Source organism: Cyprinodon tularosa, unplaced genomic scaffold (genome assembly GCF_016077235.1).
Source record: "Cyprinodon tularosa strain WSP-4 unplaced genomic scaffold, ASM1607723v1 ctg38, whole genome shotgun sequence".
Lineage (NCBI taxonomy): Eukaryota > Metazoa > Chordata > Actinopteri > Cyprinodontiformes > Cyprinodontidae > Cyprinodon > Cyprinodon tularosa.
In genome coordinates, this window is record NW_024039096.1 from 474,532 (window position 1) to 492,408 (window position 17,877).

A 17,877-nucleotide genomic window follows, 5' to 3' on the forward strand; every position below is an offset into this window, starting at 1 on the left:
TTCAGGTTCTGATCAGTGCAGCAGTGATCAGAACCAGTCTATTGTAAAGTTTGACATTGATTTTGAGCACCAGATATTTTCTTGGTTCATCTGTAAGATGGTTCATAGTTTCCATGTTACTCCATGACTTTTAATGGAGATCAATAATAAGCTGTGAGATGATAAACCCACCGTTTTTTTACCCACATAATTTTTACTTATAAAGATCGAAACATCTTTATAATGGGTTAGCTATTTTAAACAAATGTCTTTTTATCTAAAGTTTCACTTAACTTAGAGACTTAGACAACTTTTTATTGTTTAAAATATTTATAAAAGACAGCATGTTGTCAGACGACAGTGTCTAATTTCATTTGCGCTGCATCTCCTGTTACTACGGTAAAGCCTTCTAGAGCGTCTGGGATCAGGCTACACGTTATACAAATTATCCAATGAGCTGCTGTCAGTCTGGGTTGCTGCTGCTGCTACTTTTAGACACAGCAGGCAAACCTGTGGCAAGCCGGGCAATGGAAAAGAAGGAGAAGACGATGAGAAAAATAGAGCAGAGAAAGTGTGGACTGCTGGGAGAACTGCTGTGAACTGGTGACAGAAAAGTGAAATGGTGTGCTCAAAGCTGACCCTGCACATTTAGAAGATGTTTGGCTCAACCTGCTGCTGTGAAGCAGGATTCACCACCATGAACATAATGAAAAATAAATATGGATCCAGGCTCAGAATGAGCTCCTTGATATGTGCTTGAGAATGGCTTAGTCTCCATTCAAACCCAGGTTTAAAGCCTTGCAGGCAGAGATGGCAAAAGTACTCACTTTCCATACTTGAGTAAAAGTACAGATACTTGTGTTCAAAAATACTCTGGTAAAAGTGGAAGTACTGATTAAACTTCTTTACTCAAGTAAAAGTAACAAAGTACAGGCTTGTAAATTTACCTAAAGTATAAAAGTAAAAGTAGAAACCACTTTTTTCATGCCGTTGCCTACATTTTAAATGGATGTCTGCCAATAGGACTAGATCTCCATTGTGTTCATTTTCAATCATCCCGTCATCTATACTACTATGCTAACGCCACCGCCCCCAAGCTGCAATGATTTGCCGCGAATGAATACCACCGAATCTGTCGATTCATCTTGTAGTGGTGCGTCAAATGCAACGTAGATTCCCATCCAGTTAGATTGAATTTGGTATTGATGACGTGAAAAATAATAACGGTAACTCCATTGAAATGATTGAAAACTAAAGTAACGAGCCAATTTTTTAAAACGTAACGAGTAGAAGTAAAAAGTCGCCATAAAAATAAGTAGTAAAGTAAAAATATCAGAAAAATCTACTTGAGTACAGTAACAAAGTATTTGTATTTCGTTACTTCCCATCTCTGCTTGCAGGGCAGCCTAAAGCCCACTGCGAACATTAAGCCAAAAAAAGAACAAAAATACACACAGTCAGTTCAGGTGTTTTATAAAATATGTGAATCAGGAAAGTGTCTAAATAGTGAACTGAACGATTGTTGTTCTCTACTTAAAAAAAAAAAAAAAAGCTTTTAAAATGGAAAAATTTTCTTTTTTTTATTTAAAAATTGAATGTACGACTTCGATGCATAAACACCTCATTTTATTTCACTGTTAAATTCTGTTTAAAGTAACGGATTATAATTAAAAATGTCTCCAGACCTTTACCGGTTGTTGATTTTCTTTATTCGGACCCGGCTGATTTTTAATTGGTTACCCCTGACATATGTGTATAAAAACAAAATTTCGTTTTGTACAGCTTTCATGACATTTCCATTCCATAAAGTGCAGCAGTGATCAAATATAAACAGTGTGGGAGGAAAAAAAATGGTGCAAAAAAACCACATTGATATGGAAGTTAAGAGCATTAAATATATATGGTGCAAATATGCAGTATTTTGTTTTGGTGTTGTCTTTGTGATGCACTTTAATTGTGATTTCTAATAAAACAGTACCTCCAATTTTCCCCCTACTGCCATCTTTGTATCCATTTGTTAAAGAAAAACACAGAGTGCGGCTGCTTCCACTCGTAGCAGACGTTGATGTGATAGAGCCCCTCTGATAAAGAACACTCCATTAGCGGTTTGCCTCCCAGCTTTATGTCATCACCCTCCCTGTCACTCTGGGTCATGCTCGGGTCTGAGTGCCCGAACATCCAGCCTCCACGGATTTCCATCGTAGTTAACCAGCAGATATATTACGTTCATATTGGAGGTCATCATTGTCCTTAAGGCTGCAGAGTTGGAAGTTTTGGTCATTCTTCTGGTTATTTACCTTTATAATACTTGAGATAAAGCAATGATTTTGATGTTGAAATGCTAAAACTAACATTTCTGTAGTGATGGACTAAAGATTAATTTAAAAACTTGCACTTAAATGAAAAGAAAAAGTCATGCAAGACTACTGCCATTGTTCAAATAGATTTAGAGGTAGCAGATGCGGCTTAAAAAAAAAAAAGAGAGATAAAATCAGCCCTTTAATAAAAACACAGCAGAGACTGATGCAAGGAAAAACATGATAAAGTCGCCCGGGTAACATTTCCATGGTGTTTTACAGCCCTTAAAGGGATAGTGGAGGATGTTCTTTTCCTGGACGGATCATTAAAATAATTGTCACTCATTATGATGATATGTTTACCAAAGGCTCGTCCCCATTTTCACTTACATAGTGAAAAAATTGGTATTCTTCTTTTGGAAAGTAAGATTGTATGTGCAATGCAAAAAGCAACTTTTAAACAGAGCGTGCATGAAGAGAAATGGGCTCCTGCATGCTCTCACCCGTGTTTAATAGGTGTTCACTATCAGGAGCGGGTACAGGGTTGTGCATGTGCATTTTTCCTTTTTAAAGGGTGAAAATCCTCCACTATAACTTTAAGAACATGGAGATATTTTAAAAGGCTTCACATAAATAGAGATGTGTCCTTCAATTGACCAAAAATATTACATTTTTTTTACTTTTTATTAATCTAATTTAAAAAATCTGTTCTATCAGTTTCTATTCAATACAATAGAACTATGTCTATGAAAGGATTTGCAGCACACTTTTTCCTATTTAATGTTTTGTGGTTTTTAACCCCTTAAAGCCTGATCCAAGAATAAAACAAAACAGAAAATTCCTCTTTTTTTTTGGTTTAAATTCCTTATTTCCCTTTTAACAAAATATGTAAAAAGAGAAAACAGAAATACATTTTTGATATTAATAATTTATTACTATGCGATAAGTCAAGATTATTTTTTGTGTAGTCTTCTACTGGCTGTTATCAGGTATATCTGATTGTGTACAATAGGATTTTGAGTTTTTACCATTAAATTATGCAAAAGGTGTCAGATGCAAAACATTTCAGAAACCGTATGTATCAAATACGATACATTTGGCATTATAGGGTTAAGGAAAAACATGTATTCTTGAAAATTTGAGCAGTGGAGGGTTAGTCTGTTTAAAAAAAACAAAACAAGAAAAAAAATTAAATTGATTTCATACAATAAAAGCCTAGGCTAAAAAAAAAAAAAACATTTATAGCGATATAAGAAATGTGATTGATTCTAATCGTCCCGTAGATGAAAATCTGTGAACCCAGATCAAACCAAAGCCCCTCCGGTAAAAGTTTTTTTTATTACCGGCTCTGTAATTACATTGTCTGGATTGGATTTTTCATGATTTGCAGCTCTGGCACAAGTATTTGGATGTTATTATCTTCTCACCGGAGTACAAATCAAAGGTGATGCAGAAGCGGGAACCCAAAATAAACACGTCTCAAAAGGTTCATTCATTCACCTCAGACCTGCCAGGAGGAAGATAATGTATTTGCTGTAATTAATTTGGGGCTCAGAAACATCCCAGAGGAGGAACAAAAAGCTGCAGGACGGCTATGAAATTTCACATGGCTGATGGCTCCTTTTGATACAAGAAAAAGGGAAGGTTTAGAAAAACCGCTATCTGAAAAACCAAGATCTGTTGACGCATCAATGCAAAATCCAGACAGTGTAAACAGTTCAGTTTCTATTCTCTGCCGAGAGCTTTAAATCTGGAACTTTTGATGTGATTTGATACGATTCTCCTAACATCTTTTGTGTGATTTGTGTGTTTTTGTGTTTGTTTTCTACTAGAATATTACATAATTCTTCATAAATTTCTTTGTTATTATGTTCCTGTATCATTCATTGCTAAATATAAAAAAAAACTGAATGTTGGAAACTACAAATCCTATACAGTCGTATGTTTACATTTATCACTGCTTCACTTTAAAAAATGACAATGTCTTGAGAGCTGTACTGAACGAAGAATCTTTTTACATACATTTTCTGTGTACAAAATGTGTACAATACTCTAAATCTCTCCTTCTTGCCGGGTGAGATGCTGCACCTGAAAAAAAAGCTGCAGGAAAATCTGTTTTGAGTGGCACATGCATTAATAATATCCATTCTGTCAGAGGTCAGCATCCCGGTCGTTTCCTCACTGTTCAGGATTAGAAAGACACTGAACCGAGGGATTAACATGGGAACGAATAAACCTGTCATAGGAAAACAGAACAGGAGACTAATGCAAGAACACCTTCCAAGTACACGTATAGAAATGACATTAGTCATATAAAGTCGTGGTTTCTTGAGCGTTCCCCTTTGAAAAAACTAGTCATTTGTCGAAGTAACAGCTGAAGGCGCATTACAACCTGCAGGCCGCAGTATTCACTCCTGTCACTCTAGATCTGCTGTGTGACGCAGAGGAATCCTTCTGCTGTGTGCTCCAGCTAAAGCCAGCTTCAGCTCACCAGGTTCATGCTGTGAGAGATGAAATATGAGATTTGCTCGCAGGAGGCTTTGGAGCATTAGACTGTGAAGCCACAACATGTGGTAAAGGTGTTGCTTTCTCACTTGCACTGTGGTTTATTTCTTCCAAAAGCTGTTTTTATTATGTTTGAAGTTCCTGTTGATCAGGAATTGTTTTTCGGTTTTTATTCCTGGAAGTTATAAATATTTCCTTTTTGTTTGCAACTATTAGCTTGGTGTTTTGAGCACATTAACAATCCCTGACTGGGATAATCTGAATTAAAATTAAGGCGGATACAAAACAAACATCACAAGGTCAAGTTGGTAAAGTGCCAGATGCCCTGGAATCAAAGCAGGGAGGCGTTACAGACAATATTTACTTCTTGACATAATTTTTTTTTTTTTTATTGCTTTGACTCAAATGTACAAGATCTAAACACAGCATTCTACAATCGACTCCCTGAAACATGCATTATGTAGATCATTTGCATGGTAACTTAAGCCACACCTGAGAAGAACAGAAAAGTTTATTTTTTTTTTTTATTTAACAGCTTATATCAGCTCAAAATATATCTGACGACTTAAAACAAGTTGTCCCATAATCCAAACACTCACAGAAACAAAGGTTGTAGTTTTTACAAATTGTTGCAACCAAACAGGATGTTGGTGTAAGAGAGTTTATTGTTATTATTTGATGCTTCCTTTATTCAGAGTGTAACTGAATGCTACTGAATCGTGTTTATTTTCATGGCTCTCAAGCAGTTCCTCCCCTTGGCTACATGCATCATAAGGCTCGCCTTAGTTTAAATAAATCAGGCCAAAGCCACCAAGGTGTTGATTTTATAAATAATCTTTCATTTTAAATGGGAAATTCTGGCCTTTTTAGGAAAACATTTTTTTTATTTTATTTTTTTATTTAACCTTTATTTAACCAGGAAGTCCCATTGAGATTCAGAATCTCTTTTTCAAGAGAGACTTGGCCAAGGTAGCAGCCAAACCACAGAAAGTTCATACGTATTTACAACATATTACATTTTGCATAATAAAAAATAAAGAATAAAAAAATAAAAAATAAATAAAATCAGAGCAGTATGTTAAAACACATCGAGCATCTCAAGAAAAACAAGCACATATCTTCATCACTACATTCTTCATGGTTGTTATAAATTCAATAATGGACACAAGAGTTTCTATTTTTTTTTTTTTTTTTTTAACAAGCATTCCTGCTATGGAGCAAAGAAAATGAGTCGTACATTATTTCAGTTTGAAATACTTCTATACAAGCAAGAAGTCAATTTTTCTATTTTTTTTTATAGATTACATGGCCCTTTATTTGACTTGTTTGACTGGATTTCTATTTGTTTAAAACCAAATTTTAGATGTTTTTTATTGCTGTACTGAAACTACCAAATAGTATTAAAGGAATAGTACACCCAAAACATGATTAGCCTTCATTTTCTACTCACCCCCATGCTGAACAACACTCTGGAGTACTTTTTTGATATCTCAAATGCATCTGGAGATCTGGGAGGCTTCTAGCTGTCTGCTGACATTCAAATAATGGAGGTCTATGGTGCCCGAGGCAGAAAGGTCCATAAAAGTCCACAAAAAACGTGTCAATATTCCTCCATACTGCTCGTCCAATGTATTCCAAGTGTCCTGAGTGGGTAGCGTCCATAATTTACTCGAAACAAAGTCATTTAGAATGTTTTTAGAGCATAAACAGTAGTGTATAGGATTTCCTGAAAGCGCGCACCTGCGCGTTCACAACGCTACGGAAGCCAGCAGACCAAACCAGATGAAAGTGCGCATTCAGCGTCTGCTCTGCCGATAATGCAAGCGTAGAAGAAGAAATGTGCTGTTTACCTGTGCAAAGAAAGAAACAACGAAAGAAAAATGTCTGAGGACTTCAGTGTTGAGGAAGAGCAGGAGTTCTTTGCCGAGCTGAATGCGCACTTTCATCTGGTTTGGTCTGCCACGGTTTCCGTAGCGTCGTGAACGCGCTTTTAGGAAATCCTATACACTACTGTTTATGCTCTAAAACATTCTAAATGACTTCGTTTTGTGTAAATTCTGGATGCTACCCACTCAGGACACTTGGAATACATTGGACGAGCAGTATGGAGGAATATTGACACGTTTTTTGTGGACTTTTATGGACCTTTCTGCCTCGGGCACCATAGACCTCCATTATTTGAATGTCAGCAGACAGCAAGAAGCCTCCCAGATCTCCAGATGCATTTGAGATATCAAAAAAGTACTCCAGAGTGTTGTTCAGCATGGGGGTGAGTAGAAAATGAAGGCTTATCATGTTTTGGGTGTACTATTCCTTTAAAGTTGTAGGGAAGTCATATTTAAATGTTAAATTATTCTGGCTTAAACAAGTATATAAATGTACTCTTTATCAGACTATGTTGTCCCAAAATTTAGAAAATTTCTATAAAAAAAAAAACTGTCTTAAAATCTGTGATTTTTGTTTGGGCCAGTTAGTTATACGTCAGCTTGTTCACCTTAATTCGGCCAATCATATATCAACGGTCTCTGTCAATCAAATTTTTTCAGTCATAGCATCTTGATTTATATGTCGCAGCTAATATACACAACGGTTCAAATAAGAAATTAGAATAATTTCCTTTCCCATTGAGTTGCGTCCCAGTGTTCACGGGGATGGACGTCTTTGTCTTCAGCAGGCGTAGAGCTAATAGAACTGGCAGCGTTGCGAGGCAAGGCCTCAAACATGTACGGCTGGAAGCCTTCTACACCAAACCAAGCTTCTGCCACCCTGGCCTCCCCTTCCACAACATCTTTCCTCCTCTAAATAAAATATGACGGAGGAGACTCATCCACGACCTCCGACACTAAACTTTCCTCGTCTTGCATGTTTTGCTATACATAGCAGTCCTTGACAGTGTCGTTTCTAAGTCACCAATTTAGTGCTACTTGGTCGCAATGGAATTTCCCATTGGGAACCTACCAGCACTAAGTTGCTACACTGGAAAAATCGTCATTTTTTTCTTAAAATAAGTTCATTTGTTCTTGAATTGAGGAGGTAAAACAGACATTTTGCCAATGGAACAAGACAATTTACATTTCAAATAAGAAACCACAATTGCATTGTCTTATTTCAAGTGCATATTATCTAATTATCTTATTTTAAGGGTAAGAGTACTCATTCCATTGGCACACTACCTCATTACCCACTCAAATTAAGGGTAAATACACTTAATTTCTAGATCGTTTTTCCAGTGTAACTGGTTAGCAAGATGCTTCTGAGACATCGGCTGCAACCAAACTTGCTTCCGAACCTTCTGCCACAACTATCCCGCCCCCTTGATAATCGACCAATCACATTCACTTTATTCACTTGTGTAAAGTCGGGCACCACTCGGGAGAATTCGGAAATGCAACGGTTGGAAAAGCCGCTTCCCTACGACTTTAAATGCAGTTGGTTATGAATTGATGCTGAACTGACTGAGTTCTATATTTTTTCTGCTAATAGGTTTATTGTTTGTTGTTAGAGGAGATGTAATAATCGTCTTTGTTCTCTTCCAGGGTGGATTCCTGTTTTTCCGCTGTCTACCTGAAAGCGACATCCACCTCCAGCCCTGGCTTCAGGGCCAGCATATTTACCCCTGTGGACACCCGCACCCCTTTTGTGTCCTAAAGCTTTGGAACCGTCTGCAATCCTTCTGGGGGTCGACCCCCTGCCCACCAACATCTACTGCCGCCCTCCCAGGTACTCCAGGGACGGGACTCTGCTACGTTTTACTGACAGACCCCTCCGGACCGTCGAATGACAAGCGTGCTTCGGAGGGCGGGGCTTGCCTCAGTCTCTCATGATTGGCTGCTGGATGGAATTGAGGTGAATGGAACACATGCCCAAGGAGCAGGACTCTAACCCATCAGAGGGAGAAGAGAAACAGTGAGTTTAAGTCTTTTAGACATTTTTCTTCTTATATCACCGTCCCCCCCCCCCCCCCCCCCCCCCCCCTTAGTTAAGCATTATCAGAGAAACATGCTTTGTTCTCCACTTTTGAACTGTTTTCTGAGAACTCATGGCTCGTAGCTGTTTTTAAGCCCCCTAAGTCTGACCGTTAAGTTCGGTTGTTGAGAAGCGGAGCTAAGGGCAAACAAACACCGCACTGTTTTGACCCCCACTCATTAATGAAAAAATAATATTAGTGAAAGAGGATGCAGGAGGAAGGCATCAGAGGCCTTTGGTTTGGGACCTAATGGAGAATTTTACCCTTAATCCTCAGTCTAAACACTGATGAATAATTCCCTCACTGACTGAGCAGATTTGAGCAGGAAGATCTAAAATCTTGATTGGTCTTTTTTTTATGCATTGAAATTTCAAAGCCTCTGCATGTTTTTTATCTCGCCTTGGATTCTGTTTATTATGAATTTGCCATAGTAACATTTTGAGCTCATTAATGAAAAGTATTTCCCTTGCTGCAAAAAGGAGCAATGCATGCCAGCATAGCAAGCATCCAGCCTGTTCACAAAAAGCACTATTCTATTTTCATACGTCAAACTTACTGGTAAGGGCATTGATTTAAAATAATTTCCTTGTTTACATAATAAGCTTAATGGTTAAAAAAAAGCTGCTTTATTTAAGTGGTGGGTCAGCCACCTACTGGTCAATCAATGCATGTTCATCAAAGACAAAATCAACATCTTTCTGGTCTTTCTATAAGAATTTGACCTTGGAATAAAAATTAAACAAAAAATTGGTAGAATTAGTTAAAACTAAATATATTTTAAAATTGACGTCTTGTTTTTATGTGGAGTCATTTTTCTGAACATCTGGCTAATAAAGAGTCCATGCATCACTGACTCTTTTAGTTTGCATTACTTTTAAAATATTAGATATTAAACAAAAAAAAACATTTTTTTGTTTATAAGTTGAAAATTAAAGCAGATCAGTTTCACTCTGTGACTTAATTTTAATTTTAGAAGGCAAGAGTAAATGACATAAATCCAAAGGTTTCTAGAACAGCTGCCCCACCTTCCAAGGTGCATGAAGAGGTTCAACAAACCGGTAAAGTCAAAACTTCAGGAACATTTGAAGAATCAGGAACAAACTTAGCAGACCAATCTGTACTTATAAAGATCTAGATGTAGATGGATCTATAGAATCAGGAGATACTCATCCGAAGAGATGTGGTTAGTCTCAACTGCTTAGAGTTGAATAATAGTTAATCAGTGGATATTTTTCATTGAATACTAGGGTAGCCAATTCTTCCTTGTAAATTTTGTAAGGTTATTGGTAAAATATTGTCAAATTTCATAAATGTCCTCATTAAACTGCATTAAATATGCACTAAAATGGGCCTGATTTATGTATGTTCTGCATTAATCAGATCTTTATTCCGCTCTCGGATGTGATCTCCCCTCTTAGAGGATCTATGGAACAGGGCGGGTCTTGAAGCTGGCTGCTTGATGCTGATTGGCTAACACACATAAGGATTTTTGCCTCACAATGGCCAGACAGCGAGTGTGAAAAGAGATAATTCAGTCAGAATGCTGTGGTTTCTGGAGTTCATTATTGCAGAACAGCTATTTTCATCTGTTGAAATGATGTGTTTTATGTGTTTCAGCAATTGTTAATTCAATGCTTGACATTTGGATTTAATTAACACCGTTGTTTCAGAGCCGCCACTGGGTTTGATATGATAGGGTCATCATACTGAACTAAACCTGCACTAAATACCCTACGTAAATGAAACCAATGTCAATATTGCAAGGTAGGATGGAGTGCAATGTTTGTTTGGAGGCTAATTATATAGCAAACCCTTTGACTGTCGCAGTATTCATTAAAAAAGCATCAATGTCACAAGACTTCCTTCCTAAATCATTTAGACCAACAATGATCAGCAGCTGTGTTTTCAACCACATTTTTTACATGGATTGAAAAGTATGGCACCTCAAAAGTTGATGAGAACAACAAAATTCAAAATAACTTCCTCAAATTTGCCAAGTGTTGCCAAATAATTTTTTTGATTATCAGAATAGTAGAACAGATGGAAAGATATTTGCAAAAAAGCTTCTGATAAAAAACAATAATAAATAATTTCCATTTCTTTCTCTATGTCTCCAGACAGCATGTGACGTCAAATACTAGATGACCTAACAGAACAGCAGCAACTAACTGACCAGATAACAACACATTTCTAGGAAGAAAATCTGTGTCGCTGGGATTTGAATAAAAAAACGCCACTGAAATTTAAATGTTACTGTTTCAGTTTTAAAATATATTCAGAACACATTTTTGACCTAAAAAAAATCATTGTCATTATTTCTACAATGTTTAAATTTCATTTGTTATTTTCTCTTCAAGCTAAAAATTCACATTACTATTTCAAAGTGATTACATTTTCAATCAGCATATAAAAAAATTCAACCTTTCAAAATTCAAACTCAATATTTTCAGCCTCCTGAGATTCAACTGGCTCTATTTCACGGTCTTAAATTCGACGTCTAAATTCAGTGTAAAAAGGGAAGGGGTTACTTCATGTCACAGACATTAGCAATGGATTGTGGTGTCCAACACCCAGCCAATCCCGTTACATTTTCTTAGTCACGTGACGTGACGCCTGTGGCGCTCATACTAAAGGAAAACCAGAATGACGGAGCCGGTCATGCACGCTAACGCTAACTAAACGACCGAAAAATTTGGGTTACCATATTTTCATTTGGGTAAACCAGGACACCTTGGAGCGGGGGGGGGGGGGGGGGGGGTGGGGTTGGGTGGTGATTGAAAGAACAAATGTCTCATCATCGGGATTTGCTCCGTGATCAGAGGAAATGTTACTTGCCGCAGAACAGTGGTGAAAATTGGAAGTTCAGTTTAATATATTACAACTCTGTGAATAGTTCCGTCTGAAATTAATGAAAATAGTTGTTTTAATGGTTATTGAGTCAGATATGTGGCGGTAATGTTTGATTTATCTAAAGGTTTTTATCTGTTACTGTGTAAATGAGTTTGGCTGTAATTTAAGGACAGATTCTAGTAGATCTGCAGAGTGGGAACTATAAATGTGATAGGAGTTTAATTTTTTTATTGTTGTTTTGCACAATATGCTTAACTAAGTATTTTTTGTTGTTGAATATTAGAGATTTTGCAGATATATTTTTATACATACATTGTTTAGATTTACTTATGTATTTCTAACCCTTTTATAGTATAGAAAATCCCTTTATTGTCCCACAATGGGCAAATTTACAGCAGCAGAAAGATTATTGAAAATGGTCACTCAAATGAGGACCTTAGAAAAATGTCTAAGAATAACATAATAGGGCTCGGGATCCACGTTGCATTGTGGGACGTCGCAGCCATACTGACTGCTACGCAAACGTAAACTTAGCTCTGACACAACGTTGTTGTTGAAAGAAGAGACAGAAGTAGAGAGAAAAAAGATGTTAAAATCCCTAAAAGGATCTGGAATTTACCGGGACACATTAAATAGAGAAGCCAGGGACCGGTACGGTGACAAAATCAGCATTATTAATCATTTGGATCCATATAAAGTTCCAAACAATGAGTGGAGCACCGATGAGTGAGCGCCTATACTTCAAAACAGTTCCCAAGCTACAAGTCCTTGGAGTCTCATGTGCAGTTCATGAATGGATGGGTTCAGGAGCTGCAGATCATAAAGCCAGCAAACAGTGGGAACACAGTAATCCGTACGAAGGTAAGCTGTGATCAGACGGGCTCTGGAACCTGCTAGTTTAGTAACTGCTAACCGCTAATGCTAACAACCACTCACGCATGTAATGTACTTTTAACTAGCTGCTATGTGTTTCAAATGTGTAGTTAGTAACGTTAACTGCCAACCCTCCGGGTTTCTCACGTATTTGAGCCTTTTCCCGCTGCCGTTTTTATTATTTTCCCGTAAAAGATCCCAACTTTGAAGGAAAGAAACAAAGTAGGCTATAAAATAAAACCGTGCATCTTTAATTTACCAGAATGAAAATGCAGGGAAAACACTCTCAATGACATTGGAATACTGTGGAAAGTTATGTTCGGTCGTCTTACAGCCGCGATCCAAGCTAGCCGACGACTCTTTATCTCTGACGCTTGGTCTCCATGGTTACGCCTCCAGTCAGGAAAGCGGTGGAAAGTTAACCCATTTTCTATGTTTCCATGGCGATCATGTGTTGAGCTGTTACAGCCCACAATACAGCAACGGTTTACCATGGTTGAAATCAAGTTAAGGTGAAATTAATCAAATTAAAACACGGCTGAGAGGGAGTACAGTACGCGGTATTCATAGGCAGTAGTCTGAGCCGCGGTAAGAGACGCATTCAACATGGCGGCGACGCGAAGTGCTTACGTCACGACGACCAAGCCCTATTGGGAAGAGTTAAAATATAAACAATAAAATACTGTAAAGTGTTTTAACAATGTAAAACTGGAGAATTAATAACCAATATGCAGCTATGGACATTTTTACAGTAATGGATATTTGAAAATAGCAGCAACATCAGAGATGTGCAAAATGACAGCAGCAGGTTATTTAACTGACTAAGGTTTCTATCATTACATTTTATTTTATTTGTTCCTGCTCCCGGTGGTTGGAACATTTATTCCATTCTGGATTCTTGTGAGTGTAGTCTTTGTTCGCTTTAACGTTTTTAAAAATAAATAAATAAACAAACAGTTTTGAAAACCTCGGTATTCATTCTTTTCCTGCTTTGTGTGTCAACTTTCACGGTTGCTAAGCAACAGAGCATACGCCGGTAAAACCCGCCGAAGGGTGGACCTGTTCGAATTTACAGACAAAACTCTTCCGGCCTCCTTATTTTCAAGGACTTCGAAGGATCCAGTCTAGGTAGACCGCGTCCTTGGAGGATGCAGCCCAGGTTTTTTCGAACAGAGCCTCTGATTAAGAGCAGGGCTGCCCGCACTGACGCGGCTCAGGGATTACGTCACACGGAGCGTCGTGCGCAGTGAAATCAGGACATTTCCTCACTTTCTAAAAAAAAACCGGGACGCCCGGGACAGGACGTGAAATACGGATATGTCCCGGGAAATACGGACGTTTGGTCACCCTAGAAAAATGAAAATAATAAACTCACCGTTGAGTTAGCGTTAGCTTGCATGACCGGCTCCGTCATTCTGGTTTTCCTTTAGTATGAGCGCCACAGGCGTCACGTCACGTGACTAAGAAAACGTAACGGGATTGGCTGGGTGTTGGACGCCACAATCCATTGCTAATGTCTGTGACATGAAGTAACCCCTTCCCTTTTTACACTGAATTTAGACGTCGAATTTAAGACGGTGAAATAGAGCCAGTTGAATCTCAGGAGGCTGAAAAAATTAAGTTTGAATTTTGAAAGGTTGAATTTTTTTATATGCTGATTTTTTTAACACTCATAAATAAGTATTGAAAATGTAATCACTTTAAAATAGAATTTTTAGATTGAAGAGAAAATAACAAATGAAATTTAAACTTTGTAGAAATGATGACAATGAATTTTTTTTAGGTCAAAAATGTGTTCTGAATATATTTTAACACCGAAACAGTAAGTACAAACATAAAACATTTAAATTTCAGTAGCATTTTTAATTCAAATCCCAGCAAAACAGATTTACTTCCGTACATTTCTGAACACCTCTCCATTTTTCACTGCCCATGCAAGGTTGCAGCTTCTACTTCCTGTTTGTTACAGCCACAGGCCTTTTTAGCTTCTTCTTTGCAGATTTTAAGCTTTGCATAGTGGAATTATTCACTCCAAACCACTTGATGAAAACAAGCTGAATTAGCATTTTTATTTTGAGTCATCTTAACCCTTTATAGGGCACTCGGTGAAATACTTTGAAAATCAAAATTTCAAGCCAATAGTGTTATTGGAATCCAGGAAAAGACCTTATTACCTTTGTAACATTCAAAAAATATGGATATTTTAATGGCAAAAAATTATGTCAATGTAATAACGAGAAACGCCAACTTGCCCGAATATATTAAGAAAAATAACAAAGAGTGAAAGAAAACAATTTTTTTTGGTACAACATGACCTTAGAAGCGTTAATGCTGATACTGGCACTTATGTTTTTTTAGTTTATTAACCTAAATATAATTGTTAAATAGGCTTATTAACTTTTTAACTTTACTCTTTAACGTTTAATTTAAACTTTAACCCTTTTTTCTTGACTTAACTTTGTTTCAACCTAATTTGCAGTAGGTAATATATCATTCAAGGGCTCATTTAATTGGTCAAATGCCAAAATAAGATGTAAAGCCATGTAGCAGTATCTTTGCTTAATGGCTGGATATAGATCTTGTGCATCTAGACCTCACTGAGGGACTGGGGGACTCCATTTGTAAGGGGTATGCAAGTGATCAAAAAACTGTAACTTGCACGATAAAGGGTTAGAAGTTTGCTGGAAATTTGTATTACAGTTTGCAAATGAAAGATTATATAATGATAATCTTTGGTTTAGCTTCCAACAGACCTAAACATATAACCAGGGCTGCTACTAAACTTTTATATGGAAGTCTAGATGTATATTTGATAAGTTTAGGGCAAGACTGTAACCATAGTAACAGATACTCTCATCCACTCTGAAAGAGCTTGAGGGGTTTTACAAAGACCATTATACATTCAGTCTGAAGAAACACAAATCTGCTAGAAACTTAATGTTTGTACTACAGAAAAAGGTGATTCTACAAACTCATTACAAAAGAGAGCTGAATATAAATGTCCACCACACTTTTCAGATTATCTATATAAAATGTTATTTTTGAATTTGAGACATTTGAATTGAGAAAGCTTCCTGGAGAGGTGGCGAAACGTCTTCAAATCTTGGAAACCAAGTCCAGTGGATATTTTTTGAATTTTTACGGAATGACTATGACCTGGATGATAGGGGTGGAACGGTTCACAAAATCCACGGTTCGGTTCGATTCACGGTTTCTGGTCACGGTTTTCGGTTCGATTCGATACATGTTGATTGTTACACCGAAATCCCATAAAAAATTATGAAAAAAAATCCCCCCCAAAATAATGGATTGTAATTATTTTAAATGATCCACGGAAACCCTGGATCATTTCCGTATGTTTTGCTGCTTTGAATTTAATCATCTGGCGCATGCTCTCTAACCTGACAACAGCCAGATGCATGTCTCGCTCTGGCATCTGGCTGTTGTCAGGTTACATGCTCTCTACCATCTCCAAGGAACTCAGAGGGGAGCAGACGAAGCCACAGTGGAGGCTGTAGGCTTTGCTTTGAGCAGCCGGTCTGGAGCGCAGCGGGGCGGAGCGGGGGTTGCTGACGGAGTATGAGGGATTTCGGGGTTAGCTTGACATGTTGCTGTTAGCATAAACAAAACGTGTTGCACAATGCTTGCACACTGTTGCACTTTTATCCACAACTTTCTTTCCGCCGTCATCGTAGGTCACTCTAAATGCAAAGCGCTCCCATACAGCAGACCTATCAAGTGCTGCTGGCGCGTCTTCCAACTCCTGTTCTTTCCCACTCGCCATACCCACACAATTCTCCACAACAACTGATTTTTTCCCCGGCTAAGCTGCTTCGCTTCTTCTTCTTCTTGTTTACTACTGGTGGTTGGCTTTGGTCGCAGTACCGCCACCTTCTGCTCTGGAGTGTAAATGCTTCGCCTATGAGAAAAAGGAGCAGCGCATGAACCGAACGCAACACACACGAATCGAACCGAGACAGTCGAACCGAACGATTCTGACGGTTTTCATAAATCGTCCCATCCCTACTGGATGACTAAGAATCTTCATCAGCATCTATATAAAAACAATACATTTGTATCAAATGTATAATTTTGCTTTTCCCTGATCATATGTGTTGATCTAGTGAATTGTCAACCAAATAGTCGTAGAAAAATTTACAAAACCAACCTTGAATTCTTCCACTTTTTTTTTTTCCTACAGTTAAATTACCCCAATGATCACAATAAAACGACAACGAGGATTTAAGTTTGAGGTTTTAACATGATGAAATGGGAAAATATGAATAAGCCTTAAAAAGATACCCGGTGTAGCTGTACTTTGGAAACATTCTTTAAGAAGGATCAGGGACTTCTGATAGGAAACCATGTCTGTCTTTGTTTATATGGTTTATTTCTAATATTTATTTGCAGTGTAATGAATCAGGGATCATGGTGTCACACGCATCTCCTGCCTTAATTGTCTAATAGCCTCAAAAAGCTAAATCTGAAATCAGAAAAAGAAGACCTTCTTCACAGACTGAGCTTCCTATTTTATAAATGTTTTCCTTGTTAAAAAAAAGCAGATTATTTAAAAATATTTTAGTTGGAAAAAAGGTATAGATTAGACCTGCAACGTACGATTATTTTGCAAATTGATTAATCTGTTGATTACTTTTTTGATTAAACAGTTAATAATCGAATTGCCAAAGGTTCCTTATAGAAGCTTTTTTACGAAATTAAACCGTGTGAAACTAAAACTTTGATTGAGAAGTTCTGTATAGAGCAGATTGAAAGACAAAGATGTTTATTTTATCTTAAAAGCAAAATATTTATATATATTTTTTTACAATTTTGATATATAATAACTGCTGTAAGTGGGTTGCTCTATCAGCTGAAGGTATATTTTACAATCTACAGTTAACAATAAATCGATTACTAAATTAGTTGATTATTTCAATAATTACAAATAAATCGCATTAAATGTTTCAGCCCTAGTATAGTTAACTAAAGCTGGTTTAAAGATTTTGCGTAATCCTATGCATCAGTTGGACTTAATCCAAACTGAAAGTTACCATCTTTCCTTCATGATGCATGAAGCTTTGGGGAACCCCTCTGTTAGGTTTATTAAATGATGATTATAAAATTAATGTATGCTTATGAAACAGTTGAGCAAGGGGATGCTCCACTCTGTCTTGTGATTCAGTCAGGAGATCACCCTGCCTTGTGATTCTGGTGGAGCATCCTGTCTTTATGAACTGATCAATTGTTCTGTCAGAACAATACTCTGTTTGTAACCATGTGTTTTGTTCTGTTAATAAAGCGCTCTGCAGAGGAGGTCCGGTAGAGACAGAGTGTTTGAGTCTTGGGTGCAACTGTCTCTCCTCCTGCAGGAATCTGTTTGAAAATCCCTTACTGTGTATTTCAGTT

General features: G+C 37.4%; 1 protein-coding gene across 3 annotated transcripts in view; it reads left to right on the top strand.

Moving 5' to 3' along the window:
• Positions 1-17,877, top strand: part of thrab (thyroid hormone receptor alpha b) — a 218,873-nt gene that overhangs the window by 166,149 nt on the left and 34,847 nt on the right. For all 3 annotated transcript variants that reach the window (XM_038296886.1, XM_038296888.1, XM_038296887.1), the window contains one exon: positions 8,318-8,687. In XM_038296886.1, the coding sequence (XP_038152814.1) occupies positions 8,632-8,687 (56 nt within the window). In that variant the 5' untranslated portion in view covers positions 8,318-8,631. The remainder of the gene's footprint in view (positions 1-8,317; positions 8,688-17,877) is intronic.